At 40.8% G+C, this 26,218-nt stretch overlaps 6 protein-coding genes across 8 annotated transcripts; 4 read left to right on the top strand and 2 right to left on the bottom strand.

Moving 5' to 3' along the window:
• Positions 1-235: 235 nt before the first annotated feature.
• On the top strand, positions 236-1,644 carry RB195_002656 (uncharacterized protein; the record flags this gene model as incomplete). The annotated part of the gene is made up of 3 exons (XM_064200013.1): positions 236-280; positions 359-520; positions 1,504-1,644. The coding sequence occupies 3 exons, from the start codon at positions 236-238 to the stop codon at positions 1,642-1,644; spliced, it is 348 nt and encodes a 115-aa protein (XP_064055894.1).
• Positions 1,645-2,255: 611 nt separating this feature from the next.
• Positions 2,256-3,064, top strand: RB195_002655 (uncharacterized protein; the record flags this gene model as incomplete). The annotated part of the gene is made up of 2 exons (XM_013446692.1): positions 2,256-2,747; positions 2,816-3,064. The coding sequence occupies 2 exons, from the start codon at positions 2,256-2,258 to the stop codon at positions 3,062-3,064; spliced, it is 741 nt and encodes a 246-aa protein (XP_013302146.1).
• Positions 3,065-3,414: 350 nt separating this feature from the next.
• On the bottom strand, positions 3,415-4,680 carry RB195_002654 (uncharacterized protein; the record flags this gene model as incomplete). The annotated part of the gene is made up of 1 exon (XM_064200012.1): positions 3,415-4,680. The coding sequence occupies one exon, from the start codon at positions 4,678-4,680 to the stop codon at positions 3,415-3,417; it is 1,266 nt and encodes a 421-aa protein (XP_064055893.1).
• Positions 4,681-5,225: 545 nt separating this feature from the next.
• RB195_002653 (uncharacterized protein) lies at positions 5,226-9,139 on the top strand (the record flags this gene model as incomplete). Of its 2 annotated transcripts, none has more annotated exons than XM_013446693.2 (7): positions 5,226-5,284; positions 7,908-8,003; positions 8,454-8,500; positions 8,571-8,676; positions 8,734-8,872; positions 8,927-9,010; positions 9,095-9,139. In XM_013446693.2, the coding sequence occupies 7 exons, from the start codon at positions 5,226-5,228 to the stop codon at positions 9,137-9,139; spliced, it is 576 nt and encodes a 191-aa protein (XP_013302147.2). The 2 variants fall into 2 exon arrangements, with proteins under 2 accessions (XP_013302147.2, XP_064055892.1); XM_064200011.1 differs by lacking the exon at positions 5,226-5,284 and adding an exon at positions 5,530-5,615.
• A 2,355-nt stretch (positions 9,140-11,494) lies between these two features.
• Positions 11,495-14,281, bottom strand: RB195_002652 (uncharacterized protein; the record flags this gene model as incomplete). Of its 2 annotated transcripts, XM_064200010.1 has the most annotated exons (10): positions 11,495-11,542; positions 11,687-11,794; positions 12,005-12,157; positions 12,354-12,526; positions 12,604-12,730; positions 12,796-12,880; positions 13,572-13,696; positions 13,967-14,050; positions 14,130-14,148; positions 14,259-14,281. In XM_064200010.1, the coding sequence occupies 10 exons, from the start codon at positions 14,279-14,281 to the stop codon at positions 11,495-11,497; spliced, it is 945 nt and encodes a 314-aa protein (XP_064055891.1). The 2 variants fall into 2 exon arrangements, with proteins under 2 accessions (XP_064055891.1, XP_013302148.1); XM_013446694.1 differs by lacking the exons at positions 11,495-11,542; positions 14,259-14,281 and having other exon boundaries at positions 11,678-11,794; positions 13,967-14,137.
• A 2,701-nt stretch (positions 14,282-16,982) lies between these two features.
• RB195_002651 (uncharacterized protein) lies at positions 16,983-26,136 on the top strand (the record flags this gene model as incomplete). Its single annotated transcript, XM_064200009.1, has 4 exons — positions 16,983-17,042; positions 17,330-17,403; positions 25,779-25,864; positions 26,069-26,136. The coding sequence occupies 4 exons, from the start codon at positions 16,983-16,985 to the stop codon at positions 26,134-26,136; spliced, it is 288 nt and encodes a 95-aa protein (XP_064055890.1).
• Between the last annotated feature and the right edge of the window lie 82 nt (positions 26,137-26,218).

The raw sequence follows: 26,218 nt of genomic DNA, 5'->3' as shown, positions 1-26,218 counted from the left end.
AACAGCTGATTTTTGTTCTCAAAATTAAAATCACAACCTTACCACCACCTGCTATGTATGCACACTAAAAACACTGTCATGGTTCAGTTGTGAGTTTTCAAGTAAACATTCGGGTGAATACAACAGTAAATATGTGTATGATAACTTAGTATACAATAATATTATTAGTAATCTGCTGCAAATCTTACTTCACGTCTCAAAGCGGCGCAGCGGTGGCCCTGGTCGTCGGGCAGCTATGGTGGCGAGACTTCGTCTCGACGGGTTCAACTATGCCACAAAGGTGTCCGGCTAACCCGGTCCTAGGGCCAAGGCTACAGGCTAGCTAAGTGAGGAGGTAGTACGAAAATTCCCGTGCCAGGCTACTAGCTTGCTAGTGCGACAAGCCGACAGAGGACAAGAGCCCCTGTCGCGTCATACCGCTAATATCTGCTATGTGTTCTTCAGAATCTACGACATCCACCCCAGAAGCGACGAGCATTGTACTCGCCCAGGCAATGCGACAAATATCCGAGGGCTACCGGTTAGAGGACGGAGCCGGCTAGAGAAGTTAGTCCGCCACCGCCAACAACATCCAGTGTGCCTAGCAACACTTAGCGTTGGGGCGCTTACCGAAAGAAGTCGAGAACTCGCAGACAGTCCCAGAAAACGCTGTGTTGACATATGCTGTGTACAGGCGACTCGCTGGAAAGGCTCTAGTTTAAGGGAATTAGGCGACGGTTATAAGCTCATCTACCACCACACATTAAATCGCAGCGGCGTTGGTGTCATATTGAAGGAGACGTTTAGAAACAGCGTCACGGCGATGGATCGACTACCGGATTGCCTAATGGCTGTAAAGTAGACATAGGAGAAGTGAGATTCCGAGTCATCTCTGCTTATGCCCCACAGGTGAAGTGCAGTGAAGAAGAGAAGGCGTGCTTTTGGGAAGATTTGTAGTAGTGTGTCCAAGCCCTGGAAGACTAAGTACTTCTAACTGGAGAAGACTTCAACGGATACGTCGGTTCTCAGAAAGACGGCTTCGAGAGTTGTCATGTCATGCTGTTGCAAGTGATTTGATCATTGATAACACGCAGTATCGGAAAAGAAAATCGTATTTGATCACGTACACCAGCGGCAGTCGTGAAACACAAATAGATTTCGGGACGTTACGCCGACGAGAGCGTCGATTTCTGCAGGATTCAAAAGTCATCAACACCATTTGCTCGTCATGGACTTAAAAATGTTGAGTCTAAGGAACAGACATCCAAAAACTGAAACGCAGCGCATCAAATGGTGGGATCTGAAGGATCGAAAGGAAGTATTCTCCGCGTCCGCAGCTCTACCTACACTTCCCCACCCTACTCGTAGTGTTGAGGAAATGTGGTCGTCTACTTCCAGCGTCATTGACAGCGGAGAACACTCTGGGAAAAACGACTCTAGGTAAGCACAATATACAAAAGGCTACGAGGTTCTGGAAAGGTGGCATTCCGTGAAAAGAAGTACAAATAAATGCTCTGGTGGCAGTCACGTCAGCCTGAAGATGGTGCTTACCTAGCAGCGAAGATTGAGGCTAAGAAGGCAGTCTACAAGGCCAAGTCCGACCGCTACCAAGGCTGTGTACGACATGCTTTACCAGAGAAGGGGAATGGGCAGTGTATGGTTTAGTCAAAGCGCGCCACCGCTCAACGTTGGATATGGAGCACACCAAGATCGTCAAGGGAGCTGTGGCGCCGTTCTGCGTCGCTCTGGTCAGAGAAAAGTCCTGCCTTCCTCCCATCCCAACTGTTCCCAGCGTCGAGGGTCCTGTTTTACCAATTACTGCAGTCAAAGTCAGTGCTGATCTCGCAAAATGAAGTCGAACAAGGCAACCGGTCCTGATGACATACATACAAATGTCTGGAAGCTGCTAGAAGATCTAGGGTCCGTGTGGCTCACAAATCTATTTAAAGAGATCGTTGCAAAAGGACAGACTCCAGACGTTTGCCAAACTTCCGTGACCATGCCTAAACTAGGAAGGAAAAGGAGACATTGCTGACTGCACTGCGTGCAGGCCTATACAACTGCCGTGCATCATGATGAAGGTTTTTGAGCGTGTCCTAGAAGCTCGCTTGAGGAAGATTGTCAGCGTTTCACTCAACCAGTGCGGCTTTGTGAATGAAGACTGCAGCACTATAGATGCTATCCCGCTGGAAAACATCGAGAAAAGGACAGCGGTGTGCAAGTTGCATTAGAAAGTGTTTTCTTCTTTTTTTTCGTTTTGTTCTGTAAAACCTGCCATGCTTGTGAATGTTACTCCCATTGATATCAGAGAAGTTGCACTGTGTACAGGCCTATACAACTGCCGTGCACTCAACCAGTGTGGCTTTGTGAAAGAAGACTGCAGCACTATAGATACTATCCTCCTGGAAGAACATCGAGAAAAGAACAGCGGTGTGCATGTCGCTCTTCTCGGTCTCGAGAAAGCTTTCAATCGTGTCCAACATGATCTTTTATGGATGTCCGTGAGGTCGCATAGACTACTAGAAGAAGATGTGCGGTGGACGAAACTGCTTTATGCGAAGTCTACCAGAGTTGTATTGTGTGCTGCTGGAACAAGCAGGCCATTCCTTGTACAAGCAGTCCATCAGAGTTCAGCACTCTCACCCCTGCTGTTCATACTGTGCATATACTCGATAACGAAGGAAATCCAAAAGCAGCATCAGTGGACCCTACTCTTTACCGACAATGTCACGCTCTGGTCGGAGTCTCGAGATGATCTTCAAAAACAAGTACGGTCTTAGAAGGATCGGATGCAGCAGCATGGATTGCGCCTCAATGTATCAAATACTGAGTTCAGTGCGGACAAAGGATAGAAGATGGTTCAACTCGTGTCGATGGCACCAAATTAGACAAGATGGACTGTTTGAAGTACCTTGAATCCGAAGTGACTTTCACAGGCGGCATTGATAAAGAAGGTCGAGCACGTGTTAATGCGGCATGGATGAAATGGAAAATGGCAACAGGCGACGAAAAAGTCCCTGTTCGACTGAAGCCGAAGACCTGCAGGACGGTTGTGCGTCCTGTTGCTCTTCACGGATGTGACTGATAGCCGACGACGAAAGCCTTGGAAAAAGTGTTGCACGCTACGGAGATGTGGATGCTGAGGTGGACGATGGGCGTAATAGGTGTAACAGGTATAATAGGTGAGGTATAATAACGCTAGAAGACAACGTATCCAATGACAGTGTCCGCGTCGGCGTCGTCCCGATAAGTGAAAAGATGTAGGAGGCGCGACTGAGATGGATTGGTCACGTTTTGCGGCGAGAGGAAAATTCTGTTGCCAAAACCGCTCTGAAGTTCAATGTTTCAGGTATGAGGCCGCGTGGTAGGCAAAGCATTCGCGGTTTGGACCGTGTGAAGCTGAATATGATAGATGCGCGTTTGTGTACGGCTGATTTAATATATTGAACCAAACGGAAAACTTGAAGCAGAATGGCGGAGCCTGCAACAACGCGGAACAAACGCTAGGAATAATAATAAGAGTAATAATAATAATAATAATAATAATAATAATAATAATAATAATAATAATAATAATAATAATAATAATAATAATAATAATAATAATAATAATAATAATGATAATAATAATAGTAAGAGTAATAATAATAATAATAATAATAATAATAATAATAATAATAATAATAATAATAATAATAATAATAATAATAATAATAATAATAATAATAATAATAATAATAATAATAATAATAATAATAATAATAATAATAATAAGAGTAATAATAATAATAATAATAATAATAATAATAATAATAATAATAATAATAATAATAATAATAATAATAATAATAATAATAATAATAATAATAATAATAATAATAATAATAATAATATTAATAATAATAATAATAATAATAATAATAATAATAATAATAATAATAATAATAATAATAATAATAATAATAATAATAATAATAATAATAATAATAATAATAATAATAATAATAATAATAATAATAATAATAATAATAATAATAATAATAATAATAATAATAATAATAATAATAATAATAATAATAATAATAATAATAATAATAATAATAATAATAATAATAATAATAATAATAATAATAATAATAATAATAATAATAATAATAATAATAATAATAATAATAATAATAATAATAATAATAATAATAATAATAATAATAATAATAATAATAATAATAATAATAATAATAATAATAATAATAATAATAATAATAATAATAATAATAATAATAATAATAATAATAATAATAATAATAATAATAATAATAATAATAATAATAATAATAATAATAATAATAATAATAATAATAATAATAATAATAATAATAATAATAATAATAATAATAATAATAATAATAATAATAATAATAATAATAATAAGAGTAATAATAATAATAATAATAATAATAAGAGTAATAATAATAATAATAATAATAAGAGTAATAATAATAATAATAATAATAATAATAATAATAATAATAATAATAATAATAATAATAATAATAATGATAATAATAATAGTAAGAGTAATAGTAATATTAATATTACTCTTATTGATATTATTATTGCTATTATCACTAGCATTAGTATTGGTGCTGCGTACACAAGTCTGATTGTCACGCAGTGGCCCTGCTTCCACCAACCATGCATCTGAGTATGTGGATTGGTACCGTACGAGCTATACAACTTGCAATGTTATATGGCGCGTTTCCCAAACATTGCAAAAAGATGCTGTCGCACAGCACACTGCCAGAGCCCATAACCTCCTAGTCAAAATGCTTAGAAATGGAATGCTTGGAAACAAATAATGCTTCGTGTCGTAGCGCTGAACTGCCACCGGATGTCGGATGAGCTCCAGCAAGCCGCTCTGCCCAGACTGCTGCGACATTTGCATGCGCCGTTTGCTGCATTGGAGGAAGTACGCATCAGAGGACGTCCCGACATCAGCAAAAAGCTACACCATATATTGCGATGATGCTGACAAGAAGATAGAGGCGATAACTGGTGGAGGATTTAGCCAAAAATCGTCATGAAGAGTCTTTGGAGGACTGTGGGTCAGTAGAGAACTCAAACTCCTGATCGCAAGTGCTACGGAGACCGCTGAAGGCTACCACAAGGACGCTTTTTATGAACTCAATACACCGATGTTCAAGAGACAGGAGGTGATTATTGTCAGAATTGATGTGAAGGCATAGATGGGTCTCGAACAGATATCCGAAGGGCTTGGAAAGTTGTACTGTCTTGCGAAACAACGGTAGTCGTCTGGAAGACCTCTGTTGGGTTTGGGATGTCGCATTCGATTGCGACCACCGTCCAAATCTTCTCAGCCAGAAGTTCAGAAAATATGTCGAGAAGTTCAACGTCAGTCGAAGACTGACATTGCAGGTCTGAAGGAGGAAGACTCCAATAAGAAATTCCCCCAACTGGTGTAGATAAATATCGGAGCAGGAACCAAGACGAAGCTTAATGACGCCGACTCTTTCACTAGTTGTGCTCAGGATGCTGCAAAGAAAACTCTTCCAGCTTCGATGCCGAGGAAAACGTTCGCTTTTGCATTTGCGAAGACGAGATTCACGTAAAATTCTGTACGTGTCCCGCGCACTACTGGTGATCTGAGCCAAGAGAAACGGAGGAGAAGGTTGCGTTGTCAGTTGGAACGTCGTCGTGAGAACGAATGGATGTCATGAACCCAGGAGTTTGAAGGAACATGGGGAAGAAAGCCAAGAAAAGCCTATCCTCTAGAGAGCCAGTACACCTGACTCGTAGAGATACGCTGTCGCAATTTCCTTCCACAAAAAGTTATTCGTCACCTCAAGATCTACCAAATAATATCCTAGCTGTGTAATCAACGAGGCCCTAGAGCTATCGGCTATTTATTGGCTTATCAAACATCGTGAAGAAACCACGTGTGAAAAGCAAGCCCTCCTTCTTCCAGGTCGATCTTGGTCAAGTGTTTATTGTAAGGAGAGTAATCGAAATAGGGCTGCAGAGCGGCGTGGCTTAAAAGCATCATCCCATGAATCTGAGGTGGTACGGAAAAAAAATTCATGCAACTTCCACTAGAGCCTGCATAAATGTAAGCATGTACTGCTAGGATAAGGGAGGAGAACTCGCTTTCCGTGAAACGCGATCCAACTATTATGAGTGGTTCTTAAGAATTTCTTTCGGCTACTTTTAGAGGTAATAAAATTTACAAAGAACACTGTGCAGTTTGCCGCAGTTTTTTTTTTTTCAAAAAGCTCGAATAACCAGCTTTTTCAAATAAAGCTTGTTGGTATAAATACAAGCCAAAAAGCAGTGTTTAAAGGCATCACCCACGAATCTGAGGTGGTACGGATTTCAGGTGGAGTATTCGTGTACGGGATAGTAGATTATGGAGGCAGTCCGGAAGATGCGGCGCGAGCAGAAGGCTGGCGCGCTCCAATCAAACCCCTTGTCGTGAAATAGCGCGCCGGAACGCCTGAAGCCGTATGTTCCGTGCCGTTTTCTGCGGCAATTAGGAAGAAGTGAACGGAATCAAACCAATAACCAACCTTCTACCAATAATCTAAGATCCCGTATACGAACACTCCACCGGAAATCCGTACCACCCCAGATTCGTGGGGTGATGCCTTTAAACCATTTATAGTTGACCTCCTTCCACTTCGAAGCCACTTTCGAATCTGGTCACCGAGGTCGTTCTTTCAATGCGCTTTGCGCTGATAGTATTCCAGAAAGTTCGTCTCTTAATTAGGAACATGAATCGAAGAACTGATGTGGAGAATTGACCTGCTTCTTGCACTAATTACTAACTCCATCGACGACGAAGGCGCCATCGCCTCATAATGTGAGATCTGTGACTACACAATCTACGCAGGCCGTACGCACTTCTTCTGCGGACACAAGGAGTGAGGACTACCTTTCACCTCTTCGAAATCTTTTGGTCTCTGTTGGCAATTCCTCCTTGATTCTTCGTAGTTGGATTCATATCTAAATGATTTCCATTCTTTTCTAACCCTTCTTTTCTTCTGGAATTTCCCATTGACTATGTGAAGTGACTATTTCTTAAAAACCAAATATGTGTGCAGAACTACGTGATCAAAATGTAGTCAACGCAGCAAAGTGATGTACACCATCAAATAGACTTCATTTGCAACAAATAGGAGAATTGCACTAAAGCATATGGGAAAATTCAAAAGAGCTGCATACTCTCACACCTTTCCATAATATACATTTTTGTGAAGAAGCAAATCAGTGGCATTGTTTCTCATGAGTCTGTACCATTGAATATTCATCATTGTTATGGATAACAAACTATGTCGAGTTCTACTAATTCTTTTTTTTGCGCCTCATTTTTCTTTCTGTATTTTTTAAATAAGAAAAAGAACTACTTATTCTTATTGAACTGCACTCGAGCTTTGCTTAGAGCGCAAAGATCGTTCTTAACTGCCAAAACCGTGTTCCAGAAAAGCCTTTCCCCAACTACATTTTCTCCGTGGGACTATGTAATTTTTTTGATGCTATTGCAACATTCTTTAATTTGTAAGACGGGTGCATCTTTCATGCTCACTCTATTCTGTCACAGATGGGTCAAAACGACCTGAAGCCTAGCGCAGTTGTGTAAGCGGCGCAAAGCCAGCGGTTACCAGGGTCATCGTTAGCTCCACTTCCACTTCCACTTTCTTCAATTCCGAGATGAGAGAAAGTAGCGAGGGTCTCCGCTCAATCGCAACCGCTTTCTCAGCATCATGCATCGGCATCATCGTTTTGATCCGACTGCAGCTTAGAACCGTCTCTTGTAATGTGGTAATCCATCAGCGATCTTTATGAGCTTAATTTGTCGTGTTTCAGGCTGCTACTTATCCTTTAAACTCCTGTACACTTTAGCGATGCTTTAGAGTGTACAAGCGCTACGTTGAAAAACGTGCTTGTTGTGGATGGTTAACTATAATGACTAGTCAGAATAATGGTGACTATGAATCCGCAACACAGAGGTGAGATTCCATTCTCTTCACTTTTCTTTATTTGTAATTCAACTCTATGCGAGATTGTGGGAAAACTTTAGAGTAATCTTGCAAACAAGCAAACGAAGTGATGCCTTGAGACAGATATCGAGTTAGAATGTTTTTTCTAATTAAGGAAAAGGCTTCGGCTTCTTCTAAACACCGTTAATTCAATAAGTTGGTATCGAAAACCTGGGAAAAACCTTTGAAGTCTGACGGTAGTAACTTTGTAAACTTTAACCTTTGTATCTTCCTCAACACCTCAGCAGGTAAATTTGTCTTGTTTGCTCGCTGTGTCCTGGCCTGGAGCCTCCAGAGATATTTTTTTTTACCATACTAACTGCTCATCATAGGTATAATTGCAGTAAAAATTACACTCGAAATAATGCTTAATAAAATGTCTTCGCTTTGTTGAAATGAATTTGCACGTAATGCTTTCAGCGTCGTTACCGATTGCTCTGCTAAAGAGGGCAACGAAAATCCAAATCGTATGTTCTTTTGGCATTCTTATTTCTCTCTAGACAAAGTTATTCAGAAAAGAAAGAAATGCAATTTCAGGTGAAGAAGATGTAACAAACCTCGAACCTTTTGTCCAGTTCCAATGCGCAATCTGCCGCATGAACGAAAAATGTTTTTTTGGTGATCTGAAGAAATCTGATGGCTTGTGAGTTGTAGATTTACTTTGCATCATCTTTTTTCATTGATAAAGCCTCTTTTTCAGTTATCCTTCCACTGTGTTTTACATGAGGGATCCTTTCGTTCCACCTCAACGGGTGAAAGGACGAAAACCGTTGCTGTCCGATTTCCTTGTGCTTGGTTCTTTGTGTTCCCTTTGCAATCAATCTGTTTGCCTTGATAAGGTAGCTGTCAAATTGGCATGCCTAGAATTGCTACATGACTTTTTTGGTTTTCAGACGTGTAGTATATACTTTGGAGCCCTGTTCTGTACAACATGTATTACCCGCGAGCGCAGAAGATTTCCAGAAATGTTACTTCAAGTGTGTGACACCGCACCATGACTTCTTCATTTTTTACATTCTTTGGTGAAAACGTGGGCACCTTTCTTAGTTTCTATTCTTCAGATGGTTGCTAAAGCGCAGTCCTCTTCGACAAAGTCACCTAAATGAGATGGTTCCATTGGTGTGTCTATACTCGTTGTATGTATTGCTGGACAAAAAAGGAATGGCCACCATTTTCATTCTGTATGCGATGTTAGAGAAATACGGAGAAGGCAAATTGATGACTGACTGTACTGCTCAATTGTATATAAAAAATAAACATGCGATTTCTATAGCTCTATTTCTGTTAATTATCCAGTTGATATGTCAGCAGATTCCATTTGAATACATTTAAGTAAACATAGCAAACAATTAAATAAGTAGATGTAGTGGATATAGTTATCAAGTCGTTATTTGAATGCTCGCGTGAATTGAACTTATTCTGGTACGTGCTTAGTAAGCACTGTAAGACTAAGGAATTGAGTAGTTAAGTCAGAACTATCTGAAGCTTCGCGTGTTTGCATAAGGGTCTACGCTCAAATTGGGACGGCAGCGCTAGCGGTTCTGATCGAGTTGGGACCATCGCTAGAACCATTCCGGTTGCAAGAATAAATATATCTAGGAGGGGTCCAATTCCATCAGAAAAGCTCAGGCCGCTTATGCAACTGCACTGAGCTTCAGGTCGTTTTGACCCGACCATATGCTGCATATAAAGATTCCCGTTCATACGAGCATAGATGTTGCTATTTTTGAAGAAATCGAGCGGTTTTGTCATGGAGTCTTAGTACTTTGTTTTCTATTTCGGACAAATATACGAGACGTGAGGATTTTTTTCTAAGTAAGTCTAGTATATATTACTTGACTTCACGCGATGACATGCATTCAAGCGTATTGTGGAGTAGTGAACCTTTTGCATTTCTCTCCATTCAACAGTGTAGCTATCAGTGTACTGAGAAGGCATCCATTCCTTGACCAGTGTTGGCTATGACACCGACAGTGTCGGCCAAAATGTACAGTAGGGTCAAAACGACATGAAGTACGGTACAATTGCATACGCGGCTTCTCACGTGGCGGTGCGGTGGAGCGTACTGAAACCCGTGCTGGGACCTACTACCACCACCTACCATCACTGCAGTTTACGATGGTTCCACCTCGGTCCTAACTGCTGCCTCCACCGCGCCATTTCGAGCGCGTACGCAAATGCAACGTGCTTCATGTCGTTTTGACCCGGCTATACCTTACGCTGTAGGTCCAAGTTTTGATGCTTAGCGACGTGCCCTAGACGGAATTAAACTGTGAGGCGTCGGTACCTTGAAAATCACAATTCCCTATCCTAAAGGGAAATTCCCGTGAAAGGAGACAAAATTCCAGCAGTGATTGTGGTTGTACAGCAAATTCCATTGATCGTTGTGGCCGGCAACTTCCACAAGACATCATGAGATAGTAGGCTAATATCACTACCTACCTAATATCTTTTGTCTCATAACGAGACACTCTCTCTTCTACTGCGAAATGCGGATCGCTACGTTACCACGTTGAATGTGTCTTCAAATGTGCTCAGGAGATAAGTCAGATTCGCGTAAGCATCTCTGCTAATAGCTCACTCTTTGTTAGAAATACACAACAAAGAAGTACTCGGGCGGAACCACATGATTACACAATCACCGGAAGCTATTAGAAATACACAAAAAGTACTACTATTCTGGTACTAGCGATAGTGTTTTGAAACTTATTTTACCTACAGTCATGCTTCCAACAATCAATTCCAAGTTTGAAGCACTTTCTCAGCAGTCTTGTTACAGCTTTTTTCCTATGACACTGGTTGTCCTTCGCTTCTTCTTTGTGCCCAAAACAAAATTCACTTACACTTAAGGACTGTCGAGTACTTTGTAAAATTGAAACGCTCAAATGGTGTACTCCCATAACTCTAATCTTATTTTCAAGAACCACAAAAAGGAGTATAGCTGTCTGCTTCGCATATTTCGGTGCATAAGTTGAATAGACATAATGGTCCGGCCACAGCTTCAACTGTAGACTAAATTTGCTAGATAAATCTAATACAATCAACAGACAGTTGAATAGATCGGAGCCAGTACAGAATGTTTTTTTTTACAGTTAATTGCTTTTGGTAAACAAATCTGATTGTATTTAAGAACGATCGCACATCGATAAAAGAATTACATCGAATATTCACAACAACCGCGAGTAGAAATATTGGATTTTCTCTTATTTAAGAATGGAATGAGTAAAAAGAACCTTTTGATATTCGACTTACTGCCGAAAGGAGACAGTTATTATGAATAGTAGAGAATTATGAAATCCAGATCAAAAAAGTGACAATTTCCGGATCACTGCTAGATAAATTTGGCAAGCCATACAATTCTAACTCAGCATAGAGCAACAAAGAGTCTCACATACGAACTCAGCTGGTAGTTAAGCTATTGCATCAAGAACGGTACTTGAATAATATGGGCGGCTTCATCGCTATACGACGGTGGTTATGGCAGGAATACAACGAAAGTGCCAAATGACCTACAAATTCATAGGACAGAAACTAGAAAGTACGGACCCGTAGTCCAAAAGAAGTGTTCGCCAAAATAAGATCTTAATCCAACTATAATACAAGTAATTGGATATAGGACGGTGGCCGCAGCAGTGTGTTGCAGATTAATCCACCTTCTGTGCTCTTCGTCTCGTTGTGCTCCTGGTCACAACCGTTGTTTCACTGATGTTCGCATTGATATCTTCTTTGAGTTGTTGTAGTTCTGCTGTTGTCTGCGTTTGCTGAAACTATATTCATGTTAGAACATCACAAGGGAACTAGTATGGTGCCTCAGATCCTACTTCTAATCAGTACGCAATATATCAGTCTAAGCATTGGGTTAACATTTTAAGCCTATTTTTGAAACATCAGCACTTTCAGGAAGAAACTCCTCTTCTGCACAGAGCCTTAGTTCGAGCAATTCCTTACGTCCTGCCATTTTGACAACGAACCTTTGCTGTAGTTTTAATTGCGGATGTGTATCGGTTGTTTTTCTTCAAATAAGCATGGTAGAAGAAATTGCAGAAGAGCAGAAAATACGTGAAATAAATCGTAAAGCACAATCCGAGATTCTCCCACGTCTGCTGGCATTGTTCGCCGGACGACTGAAAGATGCCATAAGATAGGAGTTGAATCTACAGTCAGCACACAACCTATTCAATAGCACAAGGCAGCTCCAGCAATCCTCGTCTTTCTTTGGATCGAAGGAAGTGCTTTTTATGTCCACAGTTGAAAGCGCATCGTGCCCACTCGGTTGAACACATTCGGCGTTAATTATATGTTGCAAACACTTATACGCACCTTCGTTCTGTAGACCGTGACACCTATCCATATACCCATGATCATTTGAGATATCTGTAGTACTGTTACAACCATAGCAATCTGCTTTGGAAGGCGAATCCTCAGTGCTCGAAGAGCATAATAAGTGTACATCATAGCATGTACACCATAGTTCATCCAAATGAACCACCTTCCTAAGTATTCAATTAAATGACAACAAGTTGCAGATCACTAGTCACTTGTTTGAATTAATAATACCAGATCCACTAACCTGAAGCTGTGTGGTCCTTATATGCATGCCATGTATAGACAAGCACAGTTACATGGTGGTACCAGTGCAGAAAAAGAAGCGGACGCTTCCGAAGTACAATAAAGGCTGTGTCTATGAGTTCCGCAACCTACGGAAGAAATAATCGATGGTAAAAATAAATACAGTCGTAAAGGTGGCTAGAAAGTGACATACTTTACTCATAGCAAACTGCTCCGTCCAAAAACCAGTAACGCCTTGAGCAAAAGACGCAGTACATACCGAATACACAAAAGAATTCCTGAAATATCTTCTTCTGAGGCAAAACACACAGGAAATTATCTCTACAGTGAAGGACGCTCAGCTCAGATTCCCATTTCTGTTATTGACCTGACTTCATATTAAGGAACAATAATAGTTGTTGAAGCGAGCATTGATAAGATAGGAATCGAATCAGCTCACGAAAATCATTACTGTAGAATGTGTTTCACTTCAGTAGAGCTTACCAAAGGTAAAATTAAGATGCTGCTGGTCTCTTGCGACATCGGTAACACTAGGTCACTGCAGATTTAACTTCAAGAGGAACAATAGCAGAAATGAAGAGGAATTTAGTGCTAGTACTTTCGCATTCTCGTCCCTGAACCCACGCTTCCCACAGACTTGGCCAAAAACCACTTCATTCATTGTTGACAGAAATAACATTTTAGTGGACTCCCTCTAATGGTCAAAAACAAGAACAGCATGCAATAAGTGCGCTATGTTTTCTTGCAATCGCGCCGATAATCACACCACATTACCAACATGACCTTGGACGATAACAAAACAATCGAGTGTACGAGGAGGACTTATACTAAAAAGATGTGTTTGTTTAAACAGTGAGAACTTTGCAATCCTGCACAGCACACGAAGAATATACTACGAACAAATCCCCAAGATCACTTATTTATCCCTTCCGCGAGTACTTGTAGTAAACAAAACGACAAAATACTCACTCTTTCCAACTCCATACCCATTCTGGTGTCATCCGCATAAATCCGAGAAATGAAAATATTGCTAAACCCATATTCCAAACAAAGAGCGGCATATCCAGCCCGAATGGTTTACGACTCTCCATAACCTGAACGGCGCTAATCAAAAGAACTTCACAAGAACGTGAGTTGCGGCATTCGAAAATGAAGGTATGATGAGCCTTGACTCCTTCTACGAGCATCTACGGAAGTAGGCATTAGGATCTCAGCAGTAGTGACTATCCCTATCCCATTCAACGAGCACAGGATCGAATGTTTAATAATAATAATATGACGTAAAGACCAATAGCAATAAAACTGTCGCTGTCGTCCGTGACTTAGAAAAACTCATTCTTTCTACATGCTGAGACGGTACAAACCTTTTGACCGGCGTAAATTAGTGCAACATAGGCAACGGAGAAAGTAATGGAATGAATCCAGCTTTCCTGCATCCATTCCGTAGACTTCACAGCATCGAAAGTGTCTTCTAGAGGTAGAACCAGTGTGTAGTTCTCCAGGCCATATCGTGGTTGGTAATCGTACCTTGCCATAACCACTAACCCTACAAATAACTTTCCAATCCATATAGGAAGAAAAAAGAACCTCAACAGAACTATGTTTAGTGAGTAGATTTTTAAAAGTACGATCAGAGACAGAGTGAATGAAACAGACAATTCACAAAGCGAAGAAGTCATAAACGTTCTTCAAATGACGACCGCAAAATGAATGAGCAGATGCAAACAATAAGAATGAAAACACTATCAAATACCTGGAATAGGAGTGTAGACAAGATCTCTATGATGATAAAACGATTTACATGATACAGTTATGATTACGTTCCAAAAAATGAGTTTTTGCATGCAAGAAGTGAAAAATTTGCTCGATGACAATGAAAAACTGAAACGAGAAGCAGACACCTAGCCAGTAAACTAGAAATCGATCATGAAACGCATGCGTGGCTGAAGCATTAAAGAGATTCAAGCGAAATTGAGCCCTTTAAAGACAACGAACGAAAAAGAGGAACCATAGCAACCGGAACGATACTCCCTACACGATTACGCAAACACTGAAAAATAGGAGGAAACAAGGCAAAAATATGCAAGACTCATTGTAATTTCAAATTTACACAGCAACACAACAACGCCCATTGGAGGAATAATGAGAAAAAACCTTTCATAGACATGTGACATAGGGAGAGGGCATGTTCCTCTTAGAAATGCTTCTAAGTGGTTGTTTTTGTAGGAAACTAAACAAACAGATGGCGCCATCAGCGATCTTTCAACAGTTTTGCTTCTTCACGATACACGCTAGGAAAGACATGGGATTATGGAAATGTATGAAACCACTTATGAAAGGTTTATTACTGGCGGAAACTCATCAACGATAAATCATCCGACAGACTCTAACACTTAGGTGATCAATGTTGCGTTCATCTATGGTGCAAAGAAACACGCATGGTATTCCAATTTCCAGAGAAAGAGAAAGGAAGCGGAGACCGCTCATATATCAGTAATAGTTCCGCGTCTCTAGCTCACGTTTATAGCCAAGATCAATTACTCATCGAGGACTTCAAAGTGGAAATTAAAAAATGTACATATAGGGAGCTAATACCTCTTAGTGTCCCACCCGCACATGAGCGAACTATACGTCGAAGTCGTTTGGTGTTCACCTCTCTGCTGCTAAAGGTTATACCAGAACAGGTCTGAACTACTACAATCTCTAATGAATAGCTCTGCAGGGCTGAGACAATGGAGTAGGAGAAACCGGGCGTTTCGTTGGCTAAAGGTCGCCATTCGCGGGCAATGTCTCAATGGCGATAAAATCTCCAGCTATCGCACTCGATATGCATTGAATCATTAGGTACACACCGTCTGAAATCGGTCTCGCATAGTTTGCTTTCGTGGCACCACGATCGGAGATGGATCAAACACGGGAAGCGGAGAGGTGGACGACTTCGTACTGGATACTGGGAATAGTGGAACGAGCGGAACGGACTGCAACGTAGCAAACAAATGAAGGATCGCTCATACGTTCATAGCTGACATCCCGAAGGAAATAAAATAGGAGAAATGAAGAGTTCGCAGGGTAAACACAAACCTTCTTTGGGACCTTCAAATGGTCGAGTAATAAGATGGGCAGTCGATAGTGCTGAGCCGAGTCGGACAGAGAAATTCGCGGGCTGATCATCGAGATCAACGGTTAGAAACCAACGCCAGCAAAGCTTTTTTCAGTGGATATTCAATTCCTTATATAACTGCTTTAGTAATATAATACGTTCCATATGTTTTTTCTACTCCTTTAAAAAGGACTCATACTCCGCATAGACGGTTTTTTCTAAACATAATAATCCAATAACAAACACCAACGGTTCACCGTAGAATTTAATATCCGGGTAAAAACTCAAACCTGGACTTTAGAAGACGTAAAAACTCTCTTATTTGCTTGAAACGAATATATTTTGCACAATCCAAACACATAACTGGAAGAAGTGACAGCGTATAGACAACGAACACAGGTTTTACCTTTCGCGAGCACATTCTTTATTGACTGACCCCTCTCAAAAAGTTTAATTCGCTCCATTGAAAATCGTATGCAGATGTGAACTAGGAACATTTTATTCATAGCGTCCATGTCTATTTGAACCAACTCCAGCAGATTTCCACCAGCTAGACCCAGCAAGTGGAAAATTTTGTGTAATAGGGAGTAAAATGACAAATGAACCTCAAATAAGAGAGGAAAAGAGATGGAGAAGGATGGTTTGATGCAATGCGAGCGCATAACATAAATAGTGCCGTGTTATAGGTCAGTGCAGTAGCGAAACGACAGAATTGGTTCCCAGAGAAGCGAAGCGTGCGAGACGAGCTGAGAGCCGCAGGTTGGGCGGATGGAATGGAAAGCGAAAAAGAGGCGAGTAGAAGATTAATGCAGCGGAGGGAGTGTCAGGACAAAACCCGCGGAGGTCCGAGGCAGCACGCAGAGTAGGGCGGAGGATCGAGAGCGGTCGGCGAGGTCATTGCGAAGGGAGGAGCGAAGTGCCAGCGGCGATCGCGACCGACTGCCCTCTCGACTGTCGGTTGGCGGCTGCCGATCGTGGAATCGCGCTGCTGTTTGAGGGGAAGTCGGCAGTCCCCGATAACGACTGCAAAGTGCAGCTTAGCTGACGTACTGTAGCAAAAGGAATCCTGTAACGACGCATGTGACGTGACCGAGTGAAGGGCGTCAACGGTCTCCACCTGCCTCGTAAGGTGGCCGTTGTGTGTAATCTGAGTGCAGGGCCCGCACGAAGTCCATGCTTCTTCTTTTGAGGATAAGTACTTTGGAAATGATACCACAAGCCATTTATTTGAACCGTACTTTCCAGTATTTTGGCTGATTTCCTGACGCAACTTCGCTGCAATGACACTTCGTTACGAGACTTGCTCGTGCGTCGGATATACATTTCCTGTGCGAGAAGAGGTGAATATTTAATATTTCATCCTATTTCGGTGAGTTCTAGTTCATAACGGGCGGGTGTGGTGTGGCGGTTAGAGGTTCCGCTTCCTGCACGATCGATCGCAGGTTCGAATCCACCCTAGTGCTCACCAGGCACTTCATCCTTCCGTTGTCGATAAATTGGTACCAGATTTGTCTGGGAGGATAAAAACACTGACTTGACCATCGGCTGGCCCCCGCAAGTCATTGTATAGGCCAACACGCGTTCCAAAAAAACTTCTAGTTCATATACAAAAGAAAACTTCTTTGAGAGTCCACTGAAATCAGGAGCTGATCCAAAACGAGCAGAAGCATTAAAAGCTGCAGCACTAAAAAAACGATCGAGGTTGTTATACATCGCGCAGCACTTAGCGCAGACATAATTGCAGACGGATCAAAAGTTCCAGAATCGAATGGTTGCAGTTCACCGTTCGAGAGTTCAGACCATCCTCAGCAAAAATAATTGTTCATCGGTCATTTTTCATCGTTCTAACATTCATTTGCAAGCAACGGGACGTTTTTTTTTTCCTTATGTTTTTCTTCCAGCTTCCAACACTTTTTTCTGAGGCTTCGATGGTTTTTTTCTCAATGCTTTCTCTTTAAACTCTTTCGGACAATAGGAAAACAGCTAAAAGATTTGGACGAATATTCCTTAATGGGTCCTTCACAGATCTACTTAGGCATTTTTGTGATTCCATTGACGTTTCTTCTCGATACAACGCCTTATTAAAAGGGAGCACTTCTTATTTCTACATCTAGAACTAAGGCAAACAAATAGAGCTCGTGAACAACACTTCCGATAACTCAAAAGTCAGAAAAGAGACAACAATGGATCGGAGATGTTTCCTTCTGCTGTATTCCTACTTATTAGCACCGCGTTAGAGAACTCCTTCGGAATTTTCCCCTTTTTCACTCATTTTCTTTCTTCCCCTTCTGTTTCTAGAGGATTTTCAGAAAGACGAGGTTTTTCTTGGATCCATATTGTGTGCAAATGTCTGAAAAATAGAACAGTTTTACTACCAAAGTCATCCCTTTTCTACATTTTTGCGCTTAGAAAAGTTGGAGCGCTTAAGTTCATGTTGAGGATGAATTGTTCAAAGAAAGAAGACAAATCTGAAGATTCAGTTATAAAGTTTCAGTAAGTTCTTCCAGGTTCTGCTTCTTGCAGTGAGTATACTGTACGTCCTTTGCACCTGCATGCATGAACAATTTACAGTTCTTGCGTAGTCTCATTTGGATGCATGAGCGATTCCGAGAATTCCAACCAGGTGCATTTCCTCCGAGTAATTGAGGGATTTTTCTTTCTGCACAACGTTTTGTGTTACCCTCATATATTATCAGGTAAGTTTCTTGTTGAACGAAAAGTCATAGAGCGTTGTATTAGAAACAATTTCATAGACGACTGCTAATAGCATTTTGACAGTTTCCACCGCTAATGAACATAATCACTTCATAATCATTTGTGAAGAGCATACATACGGTTAAAAAAAATCCATGGGATCACTTCTTCAAAAATTATTTTTAAAAACTATTCAAAAAATTACGCTATTCAATCCTGATAAATCGTCACTGGAGGCGCAGGTGGTTTTGCTCTGCTTCGATTAAAAAACGGCCGTCTGTATTTAAAGTGTTATAGGAAAGAAGGCTACGAGAATGTTAACGATCGCTGTCCTTAAGTGGTAAAATCGTTTCCTATTTTTTGAAGGAAACTGCTCATCTCCGATTATCTGAGCTTATGAGTTAGTGTGCAGAGTTATGCATGAGCTATTTATATCTGGCTTCTGGTAATTCCGCCATTGGCAACGTTCACAGATCTAGAGATTCCATAAATAAGTAGTGAACACCAATAAGTACTGTAAATTCGTTTTTGTAACTCAAAAAAATTCCGAAATTAAACCGATTGATTGAAGAATTGAAATCGGAACTAAATCCATGTAATCCTACATGAGCAGTTTAATCCCTAGGTCATTTGCCGCTTTTAAGGTTAGTCCTCTGTTGTTCTAGATATCAATATTTCCCTTCAGAAGGAGATCCAGAAGCATCGCCATCTGATTGGACGCTGATTCGCAGCTAAGGTTAGGGCAACGGTTGTTCTTGACATGGAAAGTTCTTTTTAATCATCTACGTGGCTCCACTGATAAAACAATGGGATTCCCCAGTTAACTTTTTTTTTTTTGAAAAAAAGTATGCAAAAAAAATTGTGAAGGATATCCCTTTCGCAAAGAAAAATACCTTTGTATTCCTTTTGAACTTCATAAAAAGTCTCTCATTTTTGTCAAGAACCAGACACCTCAGCAAGAACTATCCTGCAATGGGCGAATAAAAATGAGAATAAATTTCTCGAAAACTGGTCAGTTAATGGCTTCACATCGCTCATGAAAATGATGGTCGAGGACTTAGGAGAAAACGGAAATTTTCTGAAAGTTCAAGGTGAAAATGAGAGCAAAACTTACTCGTTTCTACTTCAACTAGTAGAGTGTAGTTTTCGGAAACTGTTCTTGCTTAGCAATTCTATTGTTCGAGACGCTTACGAAAGAATCATTAGGATATGCAGTGATCGCTGTCACCTCTGCGCAGACTGAATTACCTATCGGCTACCAGGGCTTCATGCACACTTTTACTTCCAACGTGACTGTACAGAATCTTCCGTAAGACTCAAATAAACGGATAAAAGAAATCAAACCGCTTGGGATGCGCCGACGCATTTTACTGCTATTCGTAATCGTTGAGATTTAAGAACGCATGTATAGCGTATACAGTGACTTGCTGGGAGCCTGTATTAAGTCAACGTTTCTATCCTCTCTGACAAGTCTGGTACCTCTCCCGACCCCAGAGAGATAAAGAGTTTGGTTGGCACTGGAACGGTTTTGAACCACAGGTCACGTCTGGACCTCTTACCGACTGCGTTACGCCCACTCACTGCTCAAATACCATGGATATAAATAGATTTTGTTGTGAGAGCAACAAAATGTTGGGTGTTTGCCTCGCCAGACTTGGACCTCAGTTTTTTGGGTTCACTAGTCGTGTTGAGGTGTAGATCTGCGATTGTTCGCAGTGTGTCTGTGGAAATATAACGACCAAGAAGGTAACATCAATAAGTAGCGCTCAGAACATGATCATTTGCATCGGAGATGAAAGCTGCTGATTCGAGCGGTTCAAAAGGTGGAGCCGCGAAGAGAAGTTGGAGCAGGGAGGTGTTTGCACGTGAAAGAGGTTACCCCTACGCATTCGGATCCACACGGTGATGAACTGCGGAGCCTGGTGGATTGCTTTGTCTGCATCCATTTACACCTTATTCCAGGCATATTTCATTCTTTGTTCTTTGCACAACAACTTTGTTCACTCTTTGTTCTTTGGAGAGAGGCGTAAGTACAGTCGCGCCCTCGAACTTGAAAGAGAAATCCTCCATCTGCAGTGTTACTAGTAAAAATAGAGGAAAGCATGATGGATACACAGTTGTTTGGCTGATGACTTCTGATTTTTGGTTAAACTAGCGAAAATAGTTCAAACAAAAATCGGAAGTGTAAGACTAGTCACAGAACAGTTTTCTTTGCGGGGTCATATCATAAATATTTAGTCATTTCCTACAAAGACAGAAAAACTTCACAAAAACCATTTTAATAGGTTTCCAGCTACTCTAACTAAGTATCTTTTGATCTAAATGTGAGCTTTCTATTCTGATTAAAATGCACTGTTCTTGACCTCTCCTGACTAGATTGGACCCCAGGGAATTTGTTTATTTACCACATCACTCCTGCTCTCGATTTAACGACTCTTGCTCATTGCCACACGATGCTCCCGCATCATGCTGTACACAGATATTTTGTTCGGTGATTTATGCGATGATGAATCCCATGGCTGTCGGGAATGTTTGCTGTTAGGCGTTCACGTCCAAGCATCCCCAACAAAAGACCGTTCGCTGTTCTTTCTTGCAATACAGCATACTTCTCGTATCGGTGCTATGCTTCGCTTACGTCTGGGCGTAAAAGAAGCATAGAAAAGTGGATGTAGCTCTACTTTCCTCCAAAGAATAGAAAACTTCACAAAGTCATTTTAATATTTCTATATTTTTCCTGTATTTTTTCGTCATTTATTTTCTTTTCAGCTTTTCAGGACCCTCTGATCTGAATGCGATCATTTTATTCCTATTAAAAATTGACGCAGTGAGGTGAAAAGGAAATTGGAGGGAGGCCTAAAACTGCTCCAGTCACTGATTGATTGGGGCGCGAAATCGTCCTCAACTATCAAATGCGCTGCAACTGCTATTGCTTCGACTTCACCAAACTCTCCAAGTCTACAACGAAAATGGATTGAGGAACCGCGATTCTCCACGATCCGCACTTGTCGTTGATACGACAGCTGCGAATGATCCTTGTGCTCTAAGCACGATTTCTGTGCTCTAATTAGCAGCTCGGTTGGAAGCGCCCTTGAACGCGTCAATTTTTGAATGAAATTGTTGCCACAATCGAAGCACATCACTCAAACAGAAGAACATTAGAGCTGCAAAAGGGAGAACGAATTGTCGAAGAGAAAAGTTCGTACTAAATCCCCTAATCCTTCGTTAGCCAGCGATTCCAGCGAACCAGAAAAAAAAAGATTGTGAAGGTCGTCTCAATTCGTCGCAAACATCAATTGTTGGTGCGAAAAACACAGGTATCCGTTGAAATGCGATTTTCCCGCGTTTTGTGGAATGTAGCAAGACCGCGTATCTTCGAACAATGAAGGACAAGAAAAAAATCTGGAGAAAATATGATCTGGCATCACATCACGAATCTGAGGTGGTACGGATTTCAGGTGGAATATTCGTATACAGGATCGTAGATAATTGAGAGAAGGGTGATTCCGTTCATTTCTTCCTAATTGCCTTAAAAAAAACGGCTCGGAAGATACGGTTTCGGCCGTTCCGGCGCGCTATTTTCTACGAGAAGTTCGATTGGAGCGCGCCAGCCTTGTGCACGCGCCGCATCTTCCGGGCGGTTTTTTACGGCAATAAGGAAGATATGGACGGAGTCACACCCCTCTCCATAATCTACTATCCCGTATACGAATACTCCACCTGAAATCCATACCACCTCAGATTCGTACCTTTAAGGGAAGTTGCGATAGATGGGTAAAGAATGGCTAGAAAAATCAGAAGTGAAATTCTAATGAGGTTTATGGTAGGAAAATAATGAGTTCAGGCGTACAACGGACTAAACAGTATTTCTGAAAGCGGTGCTCACAACATTTTTTGACTATTTCCTCAAGTGAAAGTAGCCCAATGTGTTTTTCTTGTTGTACAGTTAAGGCACTACAGCTGACAGTGGGATAAGAAAGAGTGGAACAAAATCCCAAATGACAAAAAAGTAACTTCTTACGGGAGATATCAGAGATCGATATCCTGGGATGAATCCCTGTTGATTTCGTAGTAAGTCGATCTTCAACTTCACGATTCATTAGAGGGATATAAAATGAGCTATTGCTCCTATGTTTCAAGCTTCTCAGTTTTGGCAAGAAGAAAAGCCCTCGATTTAATAGAAACATTTGCATACATTTTGTAAGAATATTACCTCCCTCATTTATGAGCTACAAAACAATTTTTTAAGCAAAAAAAACATCTTTTCTAAAGGGAGAACGAAGTTCATTAATGAATTGGTTCAGAACTAGTTGCGATTTTCTTCAAATCAGCCGTCAGAGAAAGAGAAATGGTCGGAGGTTAACCAGGACATGACCAAGGAAAAGAGCAACATATCTGGACGGGGAATCAAAAGAATGAAAATAGCTTCGAATCGTAAACAACAAACATGACATGACAAACAGTCCACAAGTAGCTTTCATAGGCAATAAAAGAATAGCCCTCAGTGAAAGAATAGCTTGGAAGAGCATTTGAAGATAGTGGAAGAACCGCAGGAATGTCTCGAAGAGCAGCTGATGGCGAACGACTAAACATTGGAATTGTTTTGAAGGTTTAATTTAGCGACGATGAACTTTGTCCTCCAATCTTTCAACACAACATTCTCGAAAGTGGTCGTTCGCAAGAAAAAGGTGACGCTTCGACGGCAATGTTCTCACGAGAACACGAGTAGAGCGAAGATGATAGTGCACGGCTACGTGGTAGGCGTAGGCGCATTTGTGATAACATAAGAAGTAGCGGAGATGCACGAGACGGAGACCCGGTTTCGGCCAGGTTTTAGCCGCATCCTGAAAGCCGTTATGTTTACGTGCAGGATATTTCGTATGAAGAACTGAGAGATATGCGACGCTGCGATAAGGATCATATCTGCAATCGCTTGATTCGAAGTTGAACCATCCTGTTCTTTATGACGTTTTCCATCCGTTGTCCTCCGAGAAGTACAGGGAATATTCGTCGCCTTTTGATGTCGCAAGAAACGTGATCAGCTGCACCGATAGACTCGAAGGTGCAATTCTCGTGCGAACATCATGAGAGTCCGCAAGAAAGTCTCCAACTCTCTTGAAGAGAGGGTAACTAATGACTAACGTGAAGATTCTGTGAAATTCTAGCGAGAATCATTGTAAGTGAGGGATTCATATGAATGTATTACTGCAACAGCAACTTATAACAAGAAACTAAAATCGGTCGATAGGATAAACATTAGGCGTACACATACATAACCTAGCGCCCGAAGAAATTCCGGAGATCCCCAAACTCTTTTCACTACCGCTGCCCCTAACACCCGTGACAATTGCAGAAAGAAATTTATAAGGATTTTATTCCGTGATCAGCTTTCTGACAAGAAAACACGCTGTTCAGCCAACTAAGATCCACTGAGTGCGTGGACTTGTGCGGACTTTTCAAAAGGTGACTTCTACTCATTGTATCACATTTTGATCATCTTCACCAGGAGTTTTGAACGCCTGAAGTTCCAGTTGCTTACTTTCTAATTCTCGATGACTGTAATGGCAGTTTTTGTTGAGCAACGAGATAAACCGCGAAGCGGTGTAGTTTCAAAAAACAACTATCATGCTATATGATAACGGGCTTATTCTGTCACGTGTGTGTGTGACGAAATTCCAGAAAGCAGTGATGCGGGTCCAACGGCGTCAGACAGGTGCGTCGGCGCCAGTAATCGTTATAATAGGATGGGAGGAGTCGCCGGCGTCGAAATGGTGCACCGGCGCCAGTGACTGTTACAAAGGGGTGAGACAAGTCTCACGGCGTCAAATTGATGCCGGCGCCAGAAAGCACTGAGAAGGACCTCTCCCTACGTGATTGGTGCGACGACGCCCTAAATTGGAATCAGCGGAACTATTTTGTATCAGCACCGCGTAACAATCTAAAGCTATTTTGATGGAAAGTAAACGGGACACCGTAAATTGTTTTATGGCCGAGGCAACTGCCTCCACCCCGACCTAACTTCGCCTCTGTATGTCTATTCACCTGTGTTTACCCTTACTCTTCCTGCATCTATCCAGTCCTTGAAATCCTTTTTCAAGGACTGGATAGATGCAGGAGACAACCGCTTAAATTGTAGTTAGCAGTTTACATGGTCTGACGTAGCACTCTTATCTTTATCAAGATGATTATGGCGTTCATGTCATTTCACCTTCGTGCATCATTCTATCTCAACTTCTAAGTGAAAAGACGAACTTTGTCTAATACTTTTGGATAACTTTTCAAAGTGCTGGGATACCGAAGAAATATAGATATAAAATCAAGTTCTCATTTGCTCTAGATATAGATTACTCAGATACGAATAGCAAACTGACTGCAAGAAGACACCGATGAAATCTTCTATAAATGTGTATGTTTCTTGAAAAAAAAAGAATTAAAGAAGCTTCGTTCGGAAATAAAACCAATATTAATCCTATGGGAGAAATTTACGGGAATATTTCCTGCCTTAAAGTTTTGTTGATCCCAGAAATTGAGCAAAGAAAGCACCACAGGTCTGAAGTCCGGCGTTAGCAGGATACTCACACTGTTTACTCATAATAAATGAACTGATAAAATAAATACAAAAATATAGAAGATAGAAATAGGAAATATGTAGACAAGAACTAAATATTCGAAATAATATGGTAATTATCGTGTGTGTGTGTGCTGTGTGTGGAGATCGTATCTGTTTTTATGTCTCAAACAGGGAAAAAGTGCGTAGCGGCAGACGTGTCGCGTTCACCCGTTTGAATACACATATTCGATGGTGACTAGTATGTTTTCGCGAAATTTCTGATTAGTTATGCAATTTTTCGTTGTAGTAGATCTTCTGAGCACAATTGATGATCAGATAAATTAAGCAAAGAAATATTCAAAGAAAAAACAGGTTTTTCTCTATTGCGTAATGTCGTTTATATGAATGAACTAACAATAACCCTTAGTACATAAAACTTGAAGATTTTATTATTTTAGGAATTTTATACTCTTGTCCATAAACATCGTATAAAATGAAATATTGTTGGAGTCTCACAAAATTCAGTTCACCACTCCACGTCTAATTTAAGCATCTTATTCTTGCTTTGCAAATCCAGTTTCTTAGGAAGGTGTTTCCGAAGAGATAATAAGAGACGCAGAAATTTTCAGAAACCGCACTCGGGCTGATGAGGCTTTCCATGAAAAGAAACCGGTGTGGCAATTAGAGACGTCTATATTGAAATTCTTGGCGGATATTTCTGAACTTATGGTTGGAGCTCAACCAAATACTTTTGAAGGCTTACCTAGAATACAAAAAATACTGTTTCCTTTCCACTGGGTTAGGGAATAAATTCTTTCATTTTTTTTCTCCAAAGACGATTTCACACTGAAGAAAAAGGATTCGCGTGCGAAGCAATTCGTAACTCCTGGATTTCACGGAAGAACGGTAGTGCTGAACTAGGTGAGCACGGATGTTCTTAGTCCTCTTCACTACATCCTCATCCCAAGCCGCTTGTTTCCTTCTGCCTAGCTCGGAAATCAAGTCGTTAAATTCCCGACCTAGATATGCATAGCTGGAGCATTTGGATATGTTCGTTCCGTTCAGCGTGAATGGGGCATTAGGAACCCATCCGTTCCTCATGGTCATCGTCTTGTTCATTTTCAGCTGAAACCGATTTTTTCCCACGCTCTATCAAATTCGCCCAGCATCCATTCCGCCTGGTTGAAGCTTGATGTTGTCAGAACGATGACATCACCGAAACGAAGATGGGGAAAATGCCGGCCGTCAACTTTCACTTTCATGTTGTCCCATTCC

This window comes from Necator americanus, chromosome IV (assembly GCF_031761385.1).
Source record: "Necator americanus strain Aroian chromosome IV, whole genome shotgun sequence".
NCBI classification, from domain to species: Eukaryota; Metazoa; Nematoda; class Chromadorea; order Rhabditida; family Ancylostomatidae; genus Necator; species Necator americanus.
This window is presented reverse-complemented; position numbering and strand designations above follow the sequence as displayed.